Raw genomic sequence first — 25,669 nt, forward strand, 5'->3', positions numbered from 1 at the left:
TAATTAGTCTTGGCTATCACAAAAGTGTTGTTAACGTATTGTACTGGTAATGTCAAGGTGGACATTACATTCTCGTCTACATTTACTTGGGTCGGGAAAAAGTCTAGAAAATTTTTTTGAACACTCAATTCATCTCCTTTTTAGGTGTCAGCCTTATCTAACAATATTAGTATAGGTAAGATGTATCTTAATTATTGAATAGTTATACTCACCCTTTTCTTTTTAATATTTATATGAGCAAGCTCGAGCCAAGATAGAGGAAAAGCGCTAAATGCTTAGGATCTGTGAATCCTAACTATAGGCCTCTAATAGTTTAAATGTGTATTTTGATTTGATAATTGTCAATTAGAAAACCATATTCTTTTAACTTTCTTGTAGTATTGGTTGATTTAAGTTAAAAGTGTATTTGGGCCTTGGGTTGTATACAACACGTTTGCAAAATCTAAATAGGTTTGAAATACTAATGCAAGTAAGGAAATGTATAAATTCATGGTTGTGATGATTTATGTGACTATTTAAGGAAAATTGTCTCCCCCTTTTATTTTTAGAACAAGGGATTGAGAGTTAAATTTATGATATGTATTATTAGAATGTTGTGGTGTATTGCACAGGTCATTTTGAGTCTATTGAGTGTAGTCTAATTGTGGTTGTAAGCTTATAGCACTTAGTTGTGATTTAGGACACCCTCGTTGTTTTTTAAAAGTAAAAAAGAATGAATTTGCAAATAAGCATCTAACTTTTAACTAAAAAATGATTTGGGTAGAAACCAGTGATATTAACTAGAGCTTTGGAAGAGCTTTCTGTAGACATCTATATCACCTCAATCGAACATCAGATACAGATTTAGGGTTTGTTAGAAGTTCACCCCTATTGTTTTTAAAATGATAGCAATAAATCTGTCATTATGTGTAATGTGTCATGGAGCATGACATAGAGAGGAGAAATCATGGCGCATGGATGAAATGCTATGGAACATCCTCCAATTTTTGAATTAAAATGTTGTTTTTTTAACTTAAATGAAAATGCTTTGGAACAAATTGGTATCCCATACTTTCGTAAACACTTTTACTCTTATTTTAACTCATAAAAGTTATGATATAGTATTTTAAAATTTAAAAAACTTGAGATCCCATTTCTATTGATTTTGACTTTTAAAAAACTGTAATGACTTTTAATTGTAAGGGTAATCCTTTTTGGATTAATCATATAATTACCATTGGATTATGTGGTTAAGTTGGATTAAGAAGGGCAATCTTACAAGAAGGAGCGTGGATTCACTTTTAAGGAAAGGAAGGCAGAGCAAAGAGTAGGAGGGGAAGGATTGGTTGAAAAAATATGTGGAAGATGACATGACATGCCAACACACACTTTCACAATCAAATCAAGATGGGGAATAGTCAAGGCGACTTTTGGTAATAATAGGGCAAAATTGTTCTATTTAAAAAAATGTTGGGAGTGATATTGTACTTTCAAATATTTTAAATGTCAATTACATTTTTTTTGAAAACATGTATGATAGATCTGTAGTACAGTCCTTTGTAATGTAAAGCACATGTTATTATGCTAAGAACTATTAGAAATGAACCTTGTCTTATTTTTGTTTTTGTTGATGCACGAAACTTATTCTAAATTAACATAGAAATTTTTAAGGGTCAAAGGGCACCATTCACTATTTGTTATTTTGCTTGTTATTTCTTCATATGCTCTTGGAATTGATGTTATAACTTATTTTTCTCTCTTAAGACATCCACTTGAAATAGAAATGAGCAGTAACACACATTATTACAGTTATAGCTCTTCAACATAACTTCAACTAATATGCTAACAATTTAAAATCAATGTAAATTCTTTCTTAAAAAAGGCATGATAATTAATAACAGGTAAAATCCCATAATTTATAAAATAATATAATTTTTTGTAAGTATCATTATCAAAATGAAAGAAGCAAGATCATTGTCTAGTATTTCAATTTTTAGATAATCATGATCAAATAGATTGATTAAGTTTATTAGATATTTGTCCTTCCTATCTATTTATATATGTGTTTATCTATATATGTACATGATAAGGCATATATTTGCTTCCATTATCTTGTCTCTATCCATATATATATATATATATATATTGGTGTTGGCATTGGTTTGGGTTTCAGGTGTGAAGCATCATGCTCATTCGGAATTATGGGGCATGCCAAAGGAGTAAATCCTTGAAAGACTAAGTGGTTAAACGATTGTAAGGTTCCAATGTCCTTTACCACAATTTTGTTAAAGTGCCAAAGTAAATTAAAAGATCAATGTACTCAATTGTGAGTTTGGAAAGTAAATACTATAAGGGTGCTTCAATGATTGAAAGTAAAAGCAAAGTAATAAGCAATGTTATTACAACTAGACCGGATATTAAACCGATTAAGGCATTGGTTCATAATTCAAAGGTCAGACTGGGATCAGACCGGGGTCAGACTGTTTGTAATTAAATTAATATATTTTAAATATTATACATTAAAAATTATAGGAAATATGATGAACTAAAGATAATTAACTACTAATAAAGTGATAATCTTATCATACTTCAAAGTACAAAGGCATACAAATCCAAGTACACATTAATAGTAAGAAAGTAGGCAATATCCATGTTCAAAATTCAAACTTCAAACTTCAAAGTCATTTATGGCCATGCACAACATCACATCATAGTCTAATAGTCCTATACAATCCAATGGTCCAAATTCAACTAAAAAAACTACAACATTCAATTTCTATATAGATCTTTTAAATTAAACTCTCTAAAATCATGTTGAAGATCACAAACATCTCCTTTAACTCTTATAGCATTCGATGAATCCAAAATAGGAGTTTGTAGAACATTCACATCTTTAACAGCACTTAGACATATATTTGGCAAAAAAATAGTTAGCATTGACATATAAATAATGAATGAATAAACTATAAATCAAACAAAGCTTTAATGTAATAAGAAAGGAGCAACCTTCATTTTCCCTTAATTCAGGACCAGATCTAGAGGGACATGCATTTCCACCAAGAAAATCTTCATTTTGAATTTCCTCAACAGTGAAGTCAAGATTTGGAGTTGGAACTTCTTCAACTATCCAATACTCAAGCTTATCAATTGATTCATAATCAACAGAATCATAGCTCACCTTCTTCAATTTTGACATTATATATATAAAAAAAATCACAATCAAATCCCTAATCATTCAATTATTGAAGCCAAAGAGAATTATTTTAGATTTGAGTAATGATTAATGATCAACTGTTTAGCAAACACAAGTTGTAGTTAAACACAAGATCATTCAATCTTTCATGTTCTAGCCTATTTCTTTTTTTGGTGTGAATTCTTTCAAATAGGCTCCAATTTCTTTCACATCCTAAAGAAGAAGAAGTTTGTCCTAGAATACAAATTACAAACTTTTGTAATATTGGAACACTACCTCCAAAACATTGCCACCAGACATCTACATCAAATTCAAATAAATTAATAGTAGTTAATATTTAAAATTATAATAAAAGAAAAAAAAGAGAGTAAGAAGCTAACCAAGTTATATTTCATTTGCTACTTTATGAGCTTCTTCTCGGCCAAAAGAGCCTTGGCGCTTGTGGTATATTTGCATCTCAGAAATTATGTCAGAATATTTATAGGCAGACTTGTATATTGAAAAATAGTCCAACATTGATTCTGTCACTCTACTCTTCTCAATAAATCCTTGATCATACAATAATGCAGGATTTAAAAAGTAGGCTACTACATGCAAATCACACTTTAAATGCTTATCCTACCGAGCTTGAATTATGCTTGTGTAAAGCTTGTATTATTCCTTCTTTCTATGAGAGAAATTTTTTATTGAATTCTTTGCTCTTTGCATACCCTTATAAACATAACCCAAAGATGGTTTTTCATCAGCATCTACAATTCTTAGTAGCTTGATAAGAAGACCTACAAGACATACAATTTGACAACAATCATCTCAAAACTTCTTGTCCAACACAATGTTACCAACTAGTTGCCCAGCTTTAGTCCTTGATAGTTTATTATCACGAAAGTGTTTATCTAAGACCAAGGCTTGCAAGTCATGATTGTGCTCATGCAAACTCTTCAATGTAATGAAGGTAGTATCAAATATTGTCGCTCCTGGGTGCACAATTTCTATCCACCCATCTCTTCTCCTAAGCTATAAAAGAAAAGCCACATGATTGTACACAAAAATAGTAATCTTTGATGCCTTTTTTGTAAGGTCAGCTACATGGGGCATGCTTACAATGTCCTTCAAAATAAGATTCAAATAGTAAGCAGCACAGGGTGACCAATAGATATGATTATATTTTTCACGAATAAACCTGCCAGCAGCTACATAATTAGTTGCATTATCAGTCATAATATGCACTATATTTTTAGGACTGACCCACTCAACAACTTTACAAAACAAAGAAAACAAATTCTTGGCATCCTTGATTATATGTGAAGCATCAACAGACTTTACAAAAACCAAGTTAATAAGAGAATAAACCATAAAATTTATTAATGTTTATTGCCTTTTATCAGTCCAACCATCAGCCATGAGTATGCAGCCACTTTCTTTCCAAGTGGCTCAATGGCTTTTAATAAGCAGTTGACACTTTTTTCTATAATCAGTCAACAAGTTAACCCTTAACTCCTCAAATGAAGAACCTTTAAAACCTGGGCCAATTGTAGCAATTGCATCCAAAGCAAGCAAAAAAATATGGACAATTTACAGCATTAAATGGAATGTAATTCATATATAACCACTTAGTAAGGGCTAAGTTAGCTTTATACTGAGTTTCTTTAGATGACCACATACTCTTTAGTCCTGGTGGGGAGCCAAAAGTTGACCTTGGGGCAAAATAATTGTCAGCCCCACTAGTTTTTCCTTTTTTTTCTTCACAACAACAACACTGCTAGAACTTGCCTTCTTAGCTTACTTACTTGGCTCTAGATTTGGAGCAATTACTTCATATTTTGAGTTATCAACAAACTCTTCAGGTGTGTCTGGATCATCAAGCTTCCTCTTATTTGCCAATGACACTTCTTTCAAAGATTGAACTATCCTATGTCGAACATCATGTGGAACCTTCTTGTAAGAAATTATATTTCCTGAAACACCTGTAAGATGCTGCTTCATCCTATTGATCCCACCTCTTTTAAATGATGAGGGGCAATAAAGGCAAGTATATACACAGGTTCTCCCCTTTTTTTAAAAGCAAAATGCTCCCATGTAGGATTACTTTTCCCTCAAAGAGATGGTGTAGGTGATACTTAAAGCATAGAGGCATCATTAATATTCAAATCAACAGCAGTTTGTAGGGTACTATTGCTATTTAGAGTTGAGCTAGAGGGAGTGCCAATGATAGGAGTATGATCAAGATTATTAACTTGTACATTGGGCTCGGTGGCAAGAGTGGGAGGTTCCAAATCCATAAAAAAACAACTAAGCTTAATCAGAATATAGTCAAAATTATTAAATTAGCAATTAGCTATCAACAATCAGTAATCAGCACCCAGGCGTCCAAAATCACAACCAATTATTTATTAAACTATATAGCATTTGATCGAGCTTCAAGAATAAGAGCTTTAACTAGTTAATAAAGATTGAATATGGCAAATGAGAGGTCAGCTGAGACTTGAGAATGAGCTGAAGTCCAACGAAGACAAGACGAACAGATGAAAGGGAGGACGATGGTCATATTGAGAAAGAGAGGCAAGGAACGAGAACAAGATGACCAAGTGAGAGCTCGCGAGGTTCGCCTAATTGGTTTTGCGGAAGCTCGCTGAATTGGTTCTACGACAGCTCACTGGATCTAGTTATATGAAAGCTCGCTGAATAGATTCTTCAACAGCTTGCCTGATAGGGTTTCACGGCAGCTTGCATTCAAGCTTCAAAATTGAGATAGAGTAGAGGAAAGTGGAGCAATGTGACTTGGTCTGGAGTGTTCTGATTTCTTTCTGTGACGGGCTGATGGCTAAGAGAATCAGAGAGAGAATCATGAAGACACAAACCTAAACTAAAATTAGGTTTTGAAGAACAAATAGAATGATATCGTTTTGTGAAATTGGAAGGAAAAAAAAATAATGGTGAACCGCATGAATCGCTAATTCTCTTAATTTAGTTCGGTTCGAACCCGGTTCAGGCGGTTCATGGCCGATTCTCCCTCCCCCCAGTTCTGCATCATCTCCAAACTGGATACCTGGCCGGTTCTCGATTAAATCGATCAAACCGACTAGTCTGGTCTAGTTTTAATAACCTTGGTAATAAGCCTAGTGGGTTTAAGCTAAAGATTTAAGGTTGCGCTGAGTGAGGTTTGAGTTGACCTTGGGTCGGTTGATTTGCTTGGTGCAAGTTGAGTTGTGTTGAGCATTGAATGAGTTGAAAAAAGACTTCTAACTATGCACTCATTACCTTTTATACAAGCAGGAAACAATGTTCTACTTTGAATTTGAATTTCGCTTACCTAGAGGACTGATAGCTATTCACACTAATCTTAAAGCCAATAGTGTGACTTATAAAGAGAAAGTGGCAAGGTGCGTTGCTCACAACTTTTTAAGGAAATAGGGGATGATGTTGGAACCTGGTTGTTGTTCTACTGGAACACATTTTATTAATTCCTCTAGGGTCCAGCCTTTATGTTATAATAGAGTAGCCTTGCGATATTGTTTCTTCAAGTAAGTTCCTTTCAGCCCAAAACACAATTTTAGTATAAGATAATTGGATATAAACAAACATATATGTTGTGGCTAACTGGCCATTTGCATATAAATAGACAGATAGATATATTCCATGATTTAGATACCTATATAGTATAAAATAGTACTTGAGCAAAATAAAAATAAACAACTTAGGAAATATTAACTCCAACCCTTCGATCTATGACATAAAGCAAAAGCCTCTAACTAGACAAACCACGAGATGATAAAGAGAGAAGGAATAACAAGGGACAATAAATCAATTATAATATATAAGTAATATCTATCTAAATTAATGCAACAACTTATCTAAAATAGATCCATGAAGTTTTGGAGAAAGAAAAGTAACAACAAAATATAAAAAGAGCAACGGTAGAATTTGACAGAAATGAAGAAAGATACTAACAGTTAGAGCTGAGATCACAACAGTGAAGACAAGCTCTATAGTCAATCATGATAAATGTGGCAAAAGTGATCTCTATGATTTTTTTTATTTTTTTTTAAGGTTGTGGGATAGAAATTTAGTAGAAACTTTTAGCACATTTTTTATATAAATTGTTTTCTGAGCAAAGTTAGAATAACATAACTTATAAGATTATCTTAATCATATTAAAGTATATTTGTAGCCTCCCCCTTTAATTATCCTCATCTCTTCTTCAAATCCCTCCAACCAAACAAGGGTTAGTTTCGAAGCATGTTTTTGATAATTGGTTTTTTGATTTTAATCACATCTTGGCCTAAAATTACTCTCACGGCAAAAAAAAAAAAAAAAATATTACAATACCAAACACGTCATAACCGCATTAAAGTTCAATTGCAATTTTTGAGCAGCAAAGTTTAATTGCAATTACCATTAAGAAATTTGTAAATTATAATTAAAATTTTATATTAAAATGATACACTGTGATACTTTTGAAGCCGATTGCTGCTGTTCAATTGCCGATTTAGTATTGACAATGGGAAAACCGCGCCCAAATGCCTAACCTAGTCACGTTTTCTCGGTAAAATTCCACGCTTTCTTGGAAGAACCTTGATTTTCGATTCTTATAAGTTCAAGGCATTTGACAGTCGATTGAAATCGGAGCCTACTCAATGTCCAAGAAAATAGCAACTAGGCGGGAGCTTCTGGACCGGTGGAGAGGCATTGAAGAAGAAGAAGAAGAGAACGACGACGAGGATAACATTGATCCCCTCAAACACCGTCGCCTCCACCAGCACAAAGAACAATGGTTATCTCCATTTTCCTTTTACCTTGTTCCGGAAAAGAAAACTGCACATTATATATATGTTACTCTTTTACGCTGATATGCTTAGTCCAGAGACTATACTTGGTACTTACCGACATTTTGAAATCTAATTTTGGTAATTGTTATTTTTTTTTGGCAATAAGTTAAAAGTTTTGGGCAATACAGAGTTTTGCATTTTACTACTTCGTGAGTCATTGATCATTGGGATTTTACTATCGAGCTTTGAGATTGATGTCAGTGTTGCTATTTTGGTTCATGCCTGATGAACCTTGTCACTGTTTCCATAACCACAGTTATACGTGATTATTATCAGGTTTGCAGATGCATATAATTTCTTGATTTGTCTGCCTAATGAGAGTCATATATGGTGTGGCTTTTGGGATATAATGGGGCCTCTTCTGGAGACTTTCTACAATTACTTCAAAGATGAACGGCAAGATTCACCTCTTAGGCGTTTGTGGAAGAGGATCTCTGATGAACTGCGACGCTGCCTCCAATGCGTTTCTCAGCATCATCATGCCCAAGAAATGTACAAAATGGAATATGAGTCTAGCACTATTGGTCCTCTTCTTGATGTATTGCAGAAGCTTGATTATGAGAGGGTGACACTACACCTGAAAGATATCAATGCAAGAATAGCAGCGCAAAAGTATGATCCTACTTGTGATAATACAGAAGTTGTCAATGCTTTGTATGAGGTAATTAACCTGTTCTGTTTCAATTTTTCTTCACTCATTGTTTTTCTTCTCTTATTTTGAGCCAATAGATTCCATTAAATCAACATTTTGAGTCTTGAAATTGCATCCTTTTTGGGCTTCTCTTTCTATATAAAATTTTCCATTGCATTGGGAAACGTACTAAAGCAAAAGTATTGAACTATTGGTTATATTGTTTGAATGAACTCAAATGTCCTATTCCATTTTCTGTTTTGCTTGGAAGATCACCAAATGACTTGTATGTTTTCCTATTTACTGTTTTTAGCATTGCCTACTTTCACTAGGCATTTCTTTGATGTTTACAGAAGCTGTGAAGTCACAATTTTAGATTTTAAATTGTGTTAAGAATGGCATATAAGAATGCTCATAGCAGTTTTATGTCTTTCCTTTTTTGTAAAGCTCAAGGTTTTCTGGTATTTTACAAAAGAATAAGTAATGCTAAATTTTTGTTAATGTGCCTCTAGTATCCTTTATGTTTTTTGTACCCCTCTAGGTTGATGACATTTTCTCACAATTTTCAGCACTGTTGGGCAGCTATCTGTGTTTGCATTATTTGCCGTACTTGGATGTATTATAATGCTTGAATTTTCAAAGAAACATCAACTTATTTAGAGTTATGTCAGAACAACATTGTTATTATTTCTTCTCTTTGGGTCTCTTCCCATATTTTTTGCAATGAATTTTCCCTTTTAATTAGTTTACAGGATTGAAGAGTTTAGAAATTGGAACTGATATGTCTCTTTGTGTTGCTGCCGCCTTTTTTTTTCAGTTTTCTTGTTTTTTCTCCTCTCTTTTTTAGACAAAATGTTATCTCTTATTAAAAAAAAAAAACCTGTTGATGAATAGATTACTGGTAACATTTATTCTGAAATGCTGATGAATATTAATGGCCAGTGATTTTTCAATTGCAATCGATGCTAAGATAAACAATTTTCTTTATGGTGTGATGAATTTTATTTTATTTTATTTTGGGACTTAGTTGCCTTTTTTTGTCTTTTTGAGTTCAAAATTATCATTTCATGTGCATGTTTCACCATTTGATACAGGTATTAATGTTCCCAATTCTTCTAGAGAATCAGCCCCTATTCACGGAATTTGAGTTGTTTGTTGAAGCTATTGATAATATGCATGAATTGGCTTTGTCTGGGCATCAACAATTTCCTGTAAGTTTTTTTTTTCTTTTTCCTGTGTAATTCTGCTCAGATATTATGTTTTAGATTGCTTACATGATGCATTCATTCTCTTCTAGGGAGTATATGCATTGCTGTTTTGTAAACGAAGTGTGCGCACTGTTGGATATCGCTTGGCAGGATCAATGGGAAGGTTGAGGTACCTTTGTTGGCGCCAAGGGATTTGAGCTTTTAATTATGAGGATTTTTTTATGCTTATGATGTCAATGGAAGTTGTGTATCTGACAACAGTTTCTTTGTGAATAAATTTATAAATTAATTATATGCTTATTGGTGACTATGGTTTTCTAAAGAAGGTTTTTTAGTTAATCACAAAATAATGAATACCTGAAACCATATATGATGCCCAAGTGATTAGATTAGGGTATGAGTAGAGGTCATAGGTTCAAACTCTCATTATGTAATCCAAAAATAAAGAAGCTAGAAATCATGTTTAGATTTGTGGTAACCTGAAGGCATGGCTTGATTAATTATTATTGATTAAACTGAATCTCATTGCTTATGTTTTGTTCATAAATGTTTGGAATTTTGTTTTTTGTATGCAAGACTTCTACATCCTTGCTTTGATTTTTGATAATCATAAATGTTGTCTACATTTTGTGTAGGAGAGCAACGGACTTGGAACCTTTGCAGCCATTGCTTAAGAAGTTTATTGCCTATTTAGAGGCAGAGACTTTACCATCAGCTATGGAGATTTCAACACCACAACCACAGCCAGATCGTGCTTCTTTATGGATTGGCTTCAAATCTTTGTAGGAATTTGTGGTTTTGGAAGTATAAAACTTGAATTCTTTTTTGCTTGATGTTTAATTTATCTCTGCTTTTGTTTTCACAAAACTTTTATGATTTCGTGAAGGCTTAGCTTCATGGATTCTCCAGCTTTTGAAGAAGGGTTATTGGAACGTTATCCCTTTTTTCTTGATATTGTACTCAATCATATTAGCAGTGATTCAGTTGAATTTTCACATGCTGTTACTTGTTTGAGACTTCTCTTTGAAATGCTTGGTATGCACTTCCTCTTTTTCATTCCTTTTGCTTCTCTTCACATTTTATTTTGTATTTCTGTTTGGCTAATATTTTCTTTTTATCTTTGGGCTTGCTTCAAGGTTGTAAGCTTTGGCTAAGGTCAAAATTGTCTCCAAGTGTAATGCGCAACACTCTGCTTGGTCAATGTTTCCATACTCGCAGTGAGAAAATCCACAAAGATATATTTAGTCTTTTCCAGCCTTTTCTGCAGGCATGCATGCAAAATTCTTGAGTATTGACTTTTATTTTCTTTTGTTTTGTTTTTATTCTTTTTCTCTCTCTGTTGTTTTTTTTTTCTTGGTAAGAAGGTGGGGTTTTGTTCTTGGTTGACATGATAGCTCAAGTTATTTTGTAAGTTAATGGTTTATTTTGGTGACTGTCCTTTTGTTGGCTTACATGAATGAGCCCGTGCATGTGTCTAGTCTCTTGAAGCTTTGCAAGATGGAGAGCATGAAAAGCAGCGGAGGAATTTTCTCTATTTTCTTCTTCATCAAGTGCCAGTGAGCAATAACTACAGCATTCTAACGAGAAAATTAGCTTGTCAGGTTCATATATATTTGTCTAGATTCTTACATAATAGTTATACATGGTGTGTGGCAAATGATTGGCTATGGTGGTTGGCAATTCATACTGTGTTGTTCTGTTTGTTTTGGCTTATCTTGGTTGTTATATATTTCAAGATTGTCTTTTCAGATAGCACTTCTTGTTGTGCACCGAGGTTACACGATGAATCCGCCTTCCCCTCCTTTTGAGTGTGCTCATATGTGGTACATGCTCACTTTTTTGCCTTTTGTTTTCTTTCCTTCTCAAAAGTCAAAGTTTGAGGCTTCTTTAGATCTGTCATGAATTCTCAATTTATGTAACCCTTCTTTCCACATGTGGGTGGCCATTAAATGAGTTTTTAGAGCTCTCAACAACAAACCAAGCAGGCTCAAAATCATCTTACTCTCCTTTGATTACATCTCTTTATAGCTGAAGTTGATTTAACCAACAACTTCCCCTTAGAGTCAGTTATTAAATGCCCCAGTTACTTCAAACTAATTCTGCCCCTTGTTTGTTATTCTTAACAAAACATTATTCTTAGGGTTCACTTAGAGGCTTAAGTTTTTGAGTCTAAATGGCCCTTGGCATATGTGAACTTGATCAGCATGCATTGTGTTTTGATTTACTTGAACTAATCTTTGTTTCATGTGTGTAGTTATCTCATCATTTCTATCAATTGTGTTGGACAGGGGACCATTCCTTGTGTCATCCTTGAAGGACTCCTCACTTCACAGCTCTCTAAGACAGCCTGCTTTTGACCTCATGCAGACTATTATAGTATCAGATGCTACTGCGTTAATATCTTCAGTGCTGAATCACTGCACGCCTTTGAATGGTGTTGGTTGCATGGAATATGAGCTGAATGATGACAACAATAAAATTTGGCTCCCAACTTTTTTAGGTGAAGAAAAAGATAATAGTTCTTGGAGTCAATTTAGCATGCAGAGTAGAATAACTTCTCAGGAGTGCAGAGAGTGGATGTGCATTCCAATGTTATGGGTTGATGTTTTAGTTGATATGCATCCCTCAGTCCTTCCAATATCATTTTCAAAGGCTGTTTTCTGGGCACGATCTCGTTTTTCTATGGTTGAGCCTGAAAGCAGTGCAGAAATGCTACTTCCTATTAGAACTTGGCTCTCAACTTACACTTCAGAAATTTCCTCTTCATTTGAGTGGAAGGTTCCGACTGGTTCTGATGATGGTGGGAATGGGAACATATCAAAAAACTCAGTGGAAGTGTTGACAATGTCTTCAATTTTAATTAGAACATTCAGCAGGTTTCTAACAAAACCTTGACTTCTATGTTTTTTCTAAAATCAAAACTTGAACAGCTTAGAGTTTTATGTTTTGATGACAGATTTTCAATCTCTTGACTAATTTTTCTTGAGTTAAACCTCAGGTTAACTGCACATTTTTTAGTTCAGATGGCACAAGGAGAACTTCGAAGACAATGGACTTGGGAACCACAGATGGGTGAAAGTTTAATTCTTTCACTTTTGGATCCAAATGATGTAATGGCATTTCTAAGTAGCATTTGCAGATTATGTAAATTAATTTTTTTCCGTTATTTCAAGGAAAAAAAATCAACAAGATGGACTGGTTTTTTTTCTCTCTTCCCCCTTGTCTGTGGAACCTGATCTATATAATGGATAATTTGTTTCTCTATTGCAGAATGTTAGACAGTTTGGCAAGTGTATTTTGGAGCAAGTTTCTGATACCCGTGGGCTTTCATGTGGATTGAGGTTTCTTTGTTCTTGCAAGGTGTCATTGTCTGCCTCTCTTTTTGGCCTAAAGCATGCTATGAAACTGGTAATATTACATGTCAGCTAATGCTTCACTGATAATTATATGAGGTTGTGGTAGCACCAACTGTCCTCTCTGCTATCTTTCTTATCTCTCCTATGCTAGGTTCTTCAAGTTCAAATAGTTTACCTGAATCTTTGATTTTAGAGACACTTTTACATGGAAGTGAAATAATCAATTATTGTTAATTGACTTTTTCTAATGGTCATTTGTCTCTTTCCCTCCATGTGGTAATTGTCTTTGCATGCCAGATGCAATTGGACTCCGTTCTGTCGAAGTTTCAAACTCTGCATCATTTTTGGTTTCTTCTTTTCAAATTACTGAAAGAAGGGGATCTACCTGCCCCAGAGTTGCCAGAAAATGCAGAGAGTGTCTTAAAAGTGCCAACATTTTCTTCCCAAGGCGGGTTTTTGAAACAGCCAGATTTTGATTCTCTGCCCGTGCGTATTGATAAGCTTGTCTCAGATGTTGACTTAGAAAGTAGAGAAAAATTCAGTTACTTGTTATCTGAAATGGCCTGGCCTATTATCTGTAGATGTTTGGGTAAAGGGAAGGAATTTATTGATTACAATCTTTGCCAGGTATGTTCTTTTTTTTTTTTTGTTATTTACTCTGTTTTTCTTTCATATTTTTAATTGGAAACTATGATTTACTTTCATAATCTGAGGTCTAATTACATTTTTTAAAATAAAATATTAAAAGTTCCTCTCTAAAATTTGGACTGAAATAATAATGTCAACTTCTAGTTAATATAACTGCAAGATGTTGTTTACTTGCTTCAAAAATTTTCATGACCGTTATATGTTGTGTATGAAAGTGCACATATAAGGAGCATGAGGGGATTGTGTGGCTTTTTACAATTGATTTTAATTGAGGTTAAACATTTTTATTTTTCATTTGTTTTTGAACACTATAGCATTTTATGGTTTTGTTTTAGTTGAAAGTTAAGGGTGGTATTTTCTAACAATTTAAAGTTCATGACCACATGATCTGAGGAAAAATGTGGTTGCCTTATTTTCTATCCTAGTGCAAATGCCAGTTTTACTATCATCAGATTTTATGCAGCTTTCATCTTCGTCCTTTGTTATCCTAACACATATTGGTGCTCCAGATATTTGCCAGAGGCTATTTATGAATGAGCATGGACTATTGTGAATAATTTTCCAAAACATGCCTCAATTTCCATACAGATTGTGTTTGGTTTCTTGTTGTTTCAGATGACTTGTGTTCGGATACTCGAGATTTTCCCTGTTCTTTTTCATAGACTCCAATCATTTCGTGGCAAAAAGCTTGGGAATATGACTATGCTGGCAGAATATAAGTTGGATTTTAGATGGCTTTCTGATCTCATGGAGTGGGGAAAGTCAACACTAAAGGTTGTAATTGTTTATTGGAAGCGAACAGTTACTTCTTTATTGAATATATTGAAAGGGTCTTTTGCTAAATCTGACCTTTCAGCAATTGTTGCCATGGAAACTCTTATTTCAAGTGGTGAGTTCTTTTGTTTGTTTGTAACAAATAAATATGTACGAGCATGTGCAATTTCCCCCCTCTTTTGATCTGTCAACAGTATTTTATTAATATGTTTTTTTAATGTTTCTCCATGTAATTCAGATGATTATCAATTGGAAGAATTGATAGAACATGTGTCTCGCCTTTTGGTTTCACTGTCATCAGAAGGCACTGGCAATTTTCTGGATGCAAGTCAGAAGCCCAGATCTTCAGTATCTGAGAACATTTTCAAGAGCAAATATTTCTCTTCAGATAGGCACTCTTCCTTGGAGACTACAGGTGTGGAAATTGTGGACCCGCCAATGATGAACAGCAAAAAGAACAAAGAAAATGTCATTGTACTTTCTGATGATGAAGGGGAACCAATAGCTCTAAGCAATAAGGACATTCTGTCTGGTAGCAAGATTGGCTACTGCAAATCTCTGTCCTCTGATGCTGGTATAAACATAACAGTTGCTGATCCTGCAAAACATAATGTTACTTCTGTAAAAATTCCCAAGGATCAGGGAGAGTCTTTCCAGGGAAAAGTTCCTAGCATTGTTTCTAGTCTGTCTTCTCAGAAATTGGACTCTGTTAATTTACAAGATAAACCAGTGGCCCCTTCCTTTGTTAATTCAAAAGGCTTAGATAATGGCGGCAGGGAAGTTAGCTTAAAGCCCCACAATGATATCAATTTGACAACACAATCTGACGAACGTTCAAATTCTGTGAAACCTGATAAAGCTTGTGACAGTATGGCTTTGAATAAAGGTAGTGCTTTGTCAACTAATCCAATATTAAGTGATTTGGTTCATGATAATGAAGATGATCCTTTGGAAACTGCACTGAAGTCTGTGGGACGTACCCAATTGCATGTAGCAAAGCCTACTTCAGTTTTCAGAAGACAAGTTATTCAGCTCAAAACTCCTTCAGAAAACAGATCTGGCCGTCTACATAGACTGGAGGATAATTTGAAAAGGTTCAAGCCACCAACACTGAATGATTGGTATAAACCTATTCTTGAAATAGATTATTTTGCAATAGTCGGATTGGCATCTGCAAGAAAAGATGAAAATCAGGCTATAAACAAACTAAAAGAAGTGCCTTTGGTTTTTCATTCACCTGAGCAGTATGTGGAGATATTTCGACCTTTGGTTTTGGAGGAGTTTAAAGCACAGCTACACAACTCTTTTGTTGAGATGTCATCATGGGAGGAGATGTTATCTGGAAAACTCTCTGTGATGTCAGTGGAGAGAGTTGATGACTTCCATCTTGTGCGTTTTGTACATGATAACAGTGATTCTGCAGAATCAAAGAGCTTTTCGGAAAATGACCTTGTTTTGCTAACGAAAGATCCTCCACAAAAATCTTCACAGGATGTTCACATGGTTGGAAAGGTATCTTTTGATTTATGTTATTGGTATTAGGCCAACAAGAAGTTGAGAGGCTTTTTGTGACTAAACAAAAAAAAAAAAAGATATTCTTATACATGCTTTTATTAGGACATATATTTTGTAGTTCATATTCTTGCCACACATGAAGATTTACTCTTTTGAATTGGCAATAAGTCCTGTTTACTTTGCTGATAAATTCAATTGCTAATTTTGTTTTGTAGCATGACTAGATGAAGATTGTAGCATATGTTGGTTTCACCTTGGGGCCGAACCTTATATAACTGATTCTTTCTCTAATAACCACCTAATTGGCAGTCATGTCTTGTTTATAATGTGAATTAGAATGTTAATATACGTGTCATGTTCATTTTATTATGAACTTCTTAGAATACCTGCTAACATTTTTGCATGAAACATAAAGTTGGATCTAATATATTATTCTCATGTTTTTTTCCTCCTTGAGGAGTCAAAAATCTTGTTATCTCATCAATATTGTAAAAGCTAATTTTTGGTAGCTGGTGCAATTTTGCCACCAGTGCAGCTTGAGGTTAGGCAATAAGGCACACCATTATTGATATGCCAATATCATGCTAAAAGGGTTTATTTGTATTTGCAGGTTGAAAGATGTGAGAGAGGTAATAAGAGAAGTTTAACTATTCTCCTTATCAGGTTCTTTTTTCAGAATGGTTCCTCACGATTAAATCAAGCCCGAAGGGCTCTCACTGAGCGAAGTAAATGGCATGCATGCCGTATAATGAGCATTATTTCTCAAATTCGTGAATTTAGTGCATTATCATCAGTCAAGGGCATTCCCTTACTTCCACTTATTTTGAATCCTCTCAATGATTCATATCATCTTAATGAATCCAAGGAAGTGGATCTCAGTAAGTTGCCCCAACCTTTGCAGAAAATTTTCAGGTCATCATTTAATGCCAGTCAACTCCAGGCTATAAGTGTTGCTATTGGAACAGCTAAAGAAAAGAAAAAATTGAATTATCACTTATTCAGGGCCCCCCAGGTACTTGATCCACCCTGTGCAAATATATCTTGATGCACCTGAAAGCTTTAGAATTGTTGGATTTTAACATTTAGCTTGTTTATGTTTGCAAATGTTATATATAGGCACTGGGAAGACACGGATTACTGTTGCAATTGTCAGTGGTCTGCTTGCTTCTCCTTCACAGAAGTTGAATTGCACCCAAAATCCTTCAAATGAAAACTTGAGTTCCAAGACAAGACCAAAGATCAGCCAGAGTGTTGCAATTGCGAGGGCATGGCAAGATGCAGCCTTGGCTAGACAGTTGAGTGATGATGCTCAAAGTGCATCAAAATCTGCAGGAAATTTTGTGAGACGAAGGGTGCTTATATGTGCTCAATCTAATGCTGCTGTGGATGAGTTGGTTTCACGAATTTCTGGCCAAGGTCTTTACGGCAGTGATGGGAAAATGTACAAGCCTTATCTTGTAAGGGTTGGAAATATAAAAACAGTCCATCCAGATTCACTGCCATTTTTTATTGATACGCTTGTTGATCAACGTGTGGCAGAAGAGAGGATGCATTCAATGGATGGGAAGAATGATTTGAGAGTGGATTCTTCAGGGGCTTTGCGTTCTAATTTAGAGAAATTAGTTGATTCTATTAGGTTTTATGAAGCAAAGCGTGCGAGCTTGAGAGATGGAAATTCTAAGCATAAAAATCTGCATGATGACTCTTGTAAGGGAGATGAGAAGGAAATGTCTGACAAAGAAATTGAAATGCAGCTACGGAAACTATATGAACAGAAAAAACAAATATATAGAGATCTTAGTAATGTTCAGGCTGAGGAGAGGAAAGCCAATGAAGAAACCAAGGCACTCAGGAGTAAGCTGCGAAAATCTATACTGAGGGAAGCTGAAATAGTGGTAACTACCTTGAGTGGCTGTGGTGGGGACCTTTATGGAGTTTGCTCAGAGACGATGTTAAGCTCCAAGTTTGGGGGTCCGTCTGAGAATACCCTTTTTGATGCTGTTGTAGTTGATGAAGCTGCCCAAGTAATTATATCTTTTTTCTCAAAATTGTTAAGTAATTAATTTACCAATTACCAGAAATCCTCTAATTTCCTCTTCCATCTTTTGATCTATTCTTGTTTTCAAAGGCACTGGAGCCTGCTACTTTGATACCTCTTCAGCTCTTAAAATCTAGTGGAACCAAATGTGTCATGGTAAAAATTCCAACTCTAGTTTTGAAATTTCTGGTGTAGATTAAGAAGTTAAGCTGACTTTTGTAATTTACTCAAGGTTGGTGACCCAAAGCAGCTTCCAGCAACAGTCCTCTCCAATGTTGCAAGTAAATTTCTTTATGAATGCAGCATGTTTGAACGTCTACAAAGGGCTGGTCATCCTGTTATTATGCTTAATGAACAGGTTTGTAAGTTACCAAATTTTTATTGCTGTTTTGCTTTATAACCATGATCATTGCTTTGCTAAGCATATAAAACTCGGTTGCTCTGTGATTTGTACTCCCTGCATTTCTAAATATAAGGAAAAGGTAAATAATTCATGCTTCTTAAGGAATGATAGTTTATATGCCTAATCTTGTCAAAAAAAATGTCAATCTTTCTAGTTTTGCCCTTCAATGCAGTAACCAGTAAATGATCAGAGTTAAGTACTTTCTTGGAATTACAAACAAGCCAATAACACAATGCATTTAGAATTATAAGTTCAAACAAGCTATAAAGTGGGGAAGGGTAGCACTGGAAAAATGTAAACACTACATTTTGTCTAATATTTTAGGCCAAGTAGGGCTTCTAGAAGTTTCCCTATATTTAGGACCTGGGTGGCATAATATGTTAGCATGTGATATTTTGTGTAATAACAGGATTATGATGAATTGTTTTAATCTTGTTTTTAATGCAATTAAAATAGAATCCTTTTCCAATCAATAAACCAAATGGCTTCTCGACTGAAAGACTGAACTCTGTCAACTTTATGACTTTTATGGTTTTAATATATGGTTAAATGTGCTTTTGTAGCCTTGGTTGCCTCTCCTGCATCTAGCTTTTTACATTAGCACAAAAATTGAGACAGCTTTTGCAAGGAGGAAAAATAGGTAGCTTGTGCTGAAAGTATTTTTGAAATGTAAACCAAACATGCCATAAATGTTCTGTTGCTAGCTCGACTGAAGACTGAATTCTGCTTACTGTAGGACTTTTATCTGTTTTTCATAGAACAGATGAGTTAAGTTTTTAATGGTATGACATATGGGGCTTATCCAAATGTGCTGAACCACTGGGTCAAATTTTAATGATTTTTAGCTTGTCTTTTTTTTTGGATAATTTCCCATCAGTAGTATTGTTCTGCAACTGTGTCCTGTTGAAATGAAAGAGCAAATGTAGCTGCTCCTGTTATAATCTATGGCACTAGCCATTAACTTAATCAAAATATTGATCTTGTCATGTCATGAAAATACCAATTGCCAGTCTCTCATGGCACTGACTGAAAGTTAGATCACATGGTCAACCATTTTTTGATACCATATCAAAGAGCCACACCGACTGAAAACTTGAAGGGAATGCCTCAGAATTAAGAAGGGTTTTACAGCTCTTACTAGCACGTGTGTGTGTGTGATCTTACCTGTTATCACTGCTTTTGGGTCAGACAAAGAGTTTTGCCCCTTCCCCCACCCCACATGTTCTTATCCTGAGACAGAAAATTGAAATCCTTCATTCGTGATTTTATTTCACAATGACAGTATAGAATGCACCCAGAGATATGCAAATTTCCTTCACTGCACTTCTATGAGAGCAAGTTGCTAAATGGTTGTGACATGCCTAGTAAATCAGCACCGTTTCATCAGACCAGGCATCTTGGACCTTATATATTTTATGATATCATTGATGGTCAAGAGCTTCATGGAAAAAACTCTGGCATTCTGTCTCTTTACAACCAGCATGAGGCTGATGCAGCTGTTGAATTATTGAGGTTTTTTAGGAAAAGGTACCAAATACACAATTTTATTCTCTTTTTTTTCTTTAAATTTTGGTGATTATTTACAAGACTCTTTGCCATTTGAAGGTACCCAGCTGAATTTATTGGCAGAAGAATTGGTATTATTACACCATACAAGTATCAACTTTCACTTCTGCGATCTCGCTTTTCTAATGTGTTTGGATCTTCAAACATAGCCAACATTGAATTTAACACTGTGGATGGTTTTCAAGGTCGAGAAGTGGATATCCTCTTACTCTCTACGGTAAGAGCAGCACGTTCAAACTCTGCCACATCTGGGATCAAATCAAGCTCTATTGGATTCGTTGCTGATGTAAGACGGATGAATGTTGCCTTAACAAGGGCCAAACTATCACTTTGGATTTTGGGGAATGCAAGGACATTGCAGACAAACTCTAACTGGGCTGCTCTTGTGAAGGATGCTAAAGAAAGAAACGTGGTTATATCAGCTAAAATGCCATATCATACACTGTTTAAAACTGCTTTCAACGATGATAGTGTACAGAATTCTGCGAACCCTGCTTTTGAACTTAGACAAGAGAAGGTTAGAAGTGCTGACCAGAGTATGGCAAAAAATTTAGTCAATGAGAAGGATTCCTCTAGGAGGATAAGGAACAGTATTGCTACTCAAGTAGGGAATATGAATACAAGTAGTGGATCTAAGGCTGGTTCCTTACGTTCTGGAAAAGATGTTCAATGTAAGAAAAAAGACGAGAAAGGTGAACATGTTTCCATCATGAAGGACACTTCACGTCTAGTTGCAAACTGTGACAACAAAACTACTTGTGTTGGTATGCCTGCATTAGATGAGTCGGCTAGTAACGGTGGAAGAAAAGGCGAAGACAAAACAATGCATGGCATGGGGAAGACCACTTTGGGAAAGAGGCATCATGGGAAAAAGGAGACAAGTGGTGGAGGACATAAAATATCACCACTGTCACCATCAGTAAAACGAAGTATATCTTCTGTAGGGAACAAAAGCAGTTCTCCTAAAGATTCTGCTCCCTCAAGGGAAGATCGTACTAAAAAGGGAGATACGGAAGATGAAGGTAGAGCTCTTATTCAAAATAGAGTTTCTAATATTTCAAAAAGGAAACAACAGCGTGAAGCTGTTGAAGCCATTCTTTGCACATCTTTGATACCTTCAAAGAAGGCTGAGACCTCGAAGATCTCTGCAAAAAAGCGTATTCCTTCATCTGCTCCACAGGGGAGTGTGAAACCAACCAAGAAAAGAAATGGTAAAATTTATTCACTTTGCAATCTTAATTGATGTGTTGATAGCTTTCTGCATGTGTCCCCATTTTGAATCAGTGCTTTGGCTAGTTCTACTGAGGTCTATAGGTTTGATCAGGGAACTTTTAACTGGCATCCATGGAGTGATGTTGAGTAATGAATTGGTTAAAGTATTTTTGTGTCCTTTCCCTCCATCTCTACCCTATACATTCATCGGGGCTCAATGTTAGATTATGCTACTCCAGTGATGATCAAAAGAAAAAAGAAAAGGAGCAAAATTGAAATCTTCCACATCCTTGGTGTCATATTATTTGGCATATTGTGGTCAGCACATTCTTTCAAATGCTGTCGTGTGTTGTGGAGGGGATAGTAGGGATGTTAAATATGATGTATGGTGTTGTTTCTCACAGATGGGCATTCTATTTTCTTTTATATTGCACACAGCATAACCTTTTGGATTGTGAGTGATTATTGTTTGCTCTAGTCACATGTTTAAGGCATGTATGTTATCTATTTTCTTTTGTTCTTTTTCATTGCCATTTAATGCCCTCCCAAAACACTTCTATCTTGCTATAAAATGCACGATTACATCGTGCAATCCATGTAACCCATCTTATCTAGTAAGATAAACCTTCTTGTTGTTGTAGTATGAGATGCATGATTTATTGTTCTTTCTGATCACATGTGAATTTAATTCTGTGTTTTTTTTTTTTCTCAGTAAAATCAGATCCATCAGCACCAGAGTAAGGAAAAAATATTCACTCCCAGGAGTGAGGTTGATGTCCTTTTGGAATCTCCTTCCCATCACATTTTTTGTCTTGCTGCCCACTTAAATGAAAATTTTTGGCTGCTGCTTGTGACAGATGCTTGCTCACCCCACCAGGAGCTGCTCGATGGCAGTGTTCTTTGTTTTTTTGGGGTGGGGGGTTGTGGGTTGGTCGGAGATGACCATCGATATGAAGCTGAAACTTGATACAGATGCGGTGAAGGGATGGTTATTAGCGGCATGTTTGTGTACATAAATCAAATTTTGTTTATAGCAAAAAAAAATGGCTCCATTAGATCTTGCAGGGTGAGGATTCTGATAAGTTGGAATAGATTGATTACAAAGTTTATTCATTACTTGAGCGGTTGGGTTCATGGAGTTTGATGGGTAATTATCAATATCAATTTCTTATCATTAATATAAAGTTTATATTAAGTCATATTATTCACAAGTTATAAATAGTGTGTTTTATTTTTCAAACTTTATGCAATGCATGGGAATCTATCATATTATTTAAGATATTTAATTGTCTGAAGTGCATGAGAAGTTCTGACTTGGACATTGGTAGAAAAAGAAGACTGCTGTACAATTTTTTTTTATCGTACAACTAAATTTTGTAGTTGACATTTAAGAAGGCGAAGAGGTATATTACCGCCCTTTTTTTTTTGTCAATTTGAAATGAAATTAGAGTAAACAGTTATATGTAAGGAGAAAAAGAATAAACAGTCACAAATTACATTTTTTTTTTTTGGGTAAAAACGAGGGTCTTAGGCCAAGATTACAAAATCACTAAAGCAAAAGGGATTAAAGACTCATTTTTGCCCCAAAAACAAAAACAAAAAATATCAAAGACTCATCATATAACTAGGTGCCTCGTAGTTTGTGGTACTATGTCATATAAGGTATATGTAACCAGGCCCATTAGCAAAAGCATCTACTACAAGATTACGCTTTCTTGAAGTATATTAGAGCTGAACTTTTCAGTGATAGACAAGTAAACACCTAATTTCCATGAAAACAAAAAAGCATCCTTTGATGTTGAAACATCCTTACCATCTCAATAATGAGTTTAAAATCAGATTCCAAACTAATCTTTCTAAATCCAATGTCCCAAGCAAAGTTGAGACCTTCGAGAATGACACCCTCTTCAGCTTCGTGAGAGAATCCTTCAATACACACTTCTTTTCCTTCTCACAAAACACCACCACAACCTGCTCATTTTGTAGAAGCAGACATAGCACCACCGACATTTAGTTTGATCCATTGAGGATATGGAGGAGTCCATTTACCTATAACATGCTCATGCCTTCCCTTTTTCGAGATTGTGGACTTAGCGACTTTAAAATTCTTCTTTATATTCATAATGACCAAAGTTGGATTATGAGTCCTCCCCCCCCCCCCCCCCAAAAAAAAAAAATTCTAGTAGACTTGCAAAGGAGAATTGCGAGTGAATTGAATACTTGACAAGAAGATTCCATAATTGTTTAACATATGTACAATCACTTAATAGATCAAAAGTATTTCCATCGAGTCTTGCACTAGTCACAAAGAGAAGATGATTTAGACGATGAACTTCTCCATATATTAGTAGGAAGCTTTTCTTGAAAGACCAATCGTATAAAGAACCTAATTCTTTCAGCCCCTTTTCATTTCCAAATAGTCTTATAGATGGTATTCCAGTTAGGAGACTGGTTTTGTAATTGGCACTCTTGATTGAAAATTTAACATTAGAATTAGCATTCCAAATCATAATATCCTTCCAGCACGTTGCATTGGGGGAATGACAACAATAAGCTTTTTGACCTTATTCTTTGTAATTCTAAATAAGATTAGAGGCTTTGTTCCACTCATCACAAACTTCGTTTCAAAATATTACGTACTTTCAAAACTCGATTTATAGGGTATGGCTCCTCCAATCAATGTTTTTAAAACCAGACCGGATATTGAACCGGAGAGGACAGCGGTCTGTGGTTCGTATGGTCCAACCAGGTTGGACCAAAGGTCGAACCGTTGACATCATAATTAAATTTAAAAATTATATATCTATAAAATAATATAAACAAAACATCAAATAATTAAAATATCAAGATAAATAGTCAACTTCAACTTCAACATATGACAAAATAACAACGAACAAGGCAATACAACACAACACACCAATAATTTAAACAAGCATAACATCATATTTATCTATTCATGACTTGTCAAAGATTGATGGATCCTGATTAAGCCAAGCATGAGTTTCCCGTAAATCATCATCACTATAAGTTTCAACATCTTCTTGAGCAAAAGATCTCAAATCAAGTCCTTCTATGATTGAACATCCACCCCCAGACAAACCTCATTGTCTCCTCCTTCATTATTACCTTTATTAAATAATGTAACAAATCAAATATTAAAATTAATAAGTAACACATATTATAAGAAAAAAAAATAACATGACTAAATACTAAAAAATTTCAAAGATCAAACTTTCATCTTGATTGATAGAAACTTGTGGAATTATTGTATCATCATAAAGCATAGCTTCTTCTATCTCATCATAATTAAGGGTGGGAGAATCTTCATCTTCCATGATCCAATACTCAATGTCACCAATACTTTCATAATCAATAGGATCAAAAGATCTTTTCTTGTTATAAACTCTAAAACACATAACCAAAGTATTAAAATTTTAAAAGTTAACTTATAATTAAACTCATATTAAACAAAGTTTAGCTATAATTAAATGATATACCTATTTCTCAAACGAAGGTTGTAATGAATAAACACAAGATCATTTAACCTTTTATGCTCCAACCTATTTCTTTTTTTAGAGTGTATTCTTTCAAAAACACTCTAATTTTTTTCACAACCAGATGAAGATGAAGTTTGGCTTAAGAGTCTCATTGCCAATTTTTTAACATTTAGTGCACTATCACCAAACATTTTCCACCATGCATCTGCAAAATTTAGCTTCAAAGATAAACATAAGTAAGAACTATAAAAACTAAAAAGTATTAAAGTTAAATGAAAAAAGCATTAAAATTTACTTGGCTGCAATGAGTTTATAGATGAAATGGCCAAGGAATGACCGAAGCTGTCAACTCTATCTTGATACAACAAACTTTCTTGCACAAACTTGGTTTTGTTAGAAGTGATTGTCTTATCCAAAACATCAAGAAATCCAGCCATAACCTCTAGTATTTTAGAAAAGCTCTGCTTATCATAAAAGAACACAGGATTTAGGAAATAAGCTGCTACATGAAGCTTCTAACAAAGTTGAGAATCCCACCTTTTCTTGATAATCCTTGTGTAAGGCTTATACAAGGGCTTTTTATTCATTAATATATTCTTCATAATTTTTCTTTCCCTGTACATGCCATCATATACATACCCAAGTGAAGGCCTCTCATCAGCATCAACAATTCTCAACAACCGAATAAGCAGTGAAACAATTTAGACCACAATTTTACAATCATTCCAAAATTGATTGTCCAGCACTATTAAAGTCACATCCTTTGCCTTTTCTCCTTTTGAGTATCTAGAATCTAAAAATACTTTGCTAGTTACCAAGGCTT

The 25,669-nt window shown here is 34.7% G+C and overlaps 1 protein-coding gene across 1 annotated transcript; it reads left to right on the top strand.

Annotated features, from left to right (window-relative positions):
• Positions 1-7,646: 7,646 nt before the first annotated feature.
• Positions 7,647-22,548, top strand: LOC129291801 (uncharacterized). Its single transcript, XM_054929328.1, is given in 23 exon segments — positions 7,647-7,943; positions 8,275-8,659; positions 9,724-9,840; positions 9,927-10,006; positions 10,473-10,619; positions 10,724-10,872; positions 10,974-11,104; positions 11,316-11,438; positions 11,587-11,660; positions 12,126-12,713; positions 12,836-12,947; positions 13,108-13,245; positions 13,491-13,820; positions 14,457-14,730; positions 14,854-16,127; positions 16,741-17,107; positions 17,110-17,142; positions 17,247-18,154; positions 18,259-18,324; positions 18,401-18,526; positions 19,854-20,098; positions 20,177-21,348; positions 22,062-22,548. Coding segments are annotated over 23 exon segments (7,005 nt in total). The 5' UTR covers positions 7,647-7,806; the 3' UTR covers positions 22,091-22,548.
• The last annotated feature ends 3,121 nt before the right edge of the window (positions 22,549-25,669 follow it).

The sequence above is a fragment of the Prosopis cineraria genome, unplaced genomic scaffold, assembly GCF_029017545.1.
Source record: "Prosopis cineraria cultivar Desert tree isolate PC_DT_omini unplaced genomic scaffold, ASM2901754v1 PC13, whole genome shotgun sequence".
NCBI classification, from domain to species: Eukaryota; Viridiplantae; Streptophyta; class Magnoliopsida; order Fabales; family Fabaceae; genus Prosopis; species Prosopis cineraria.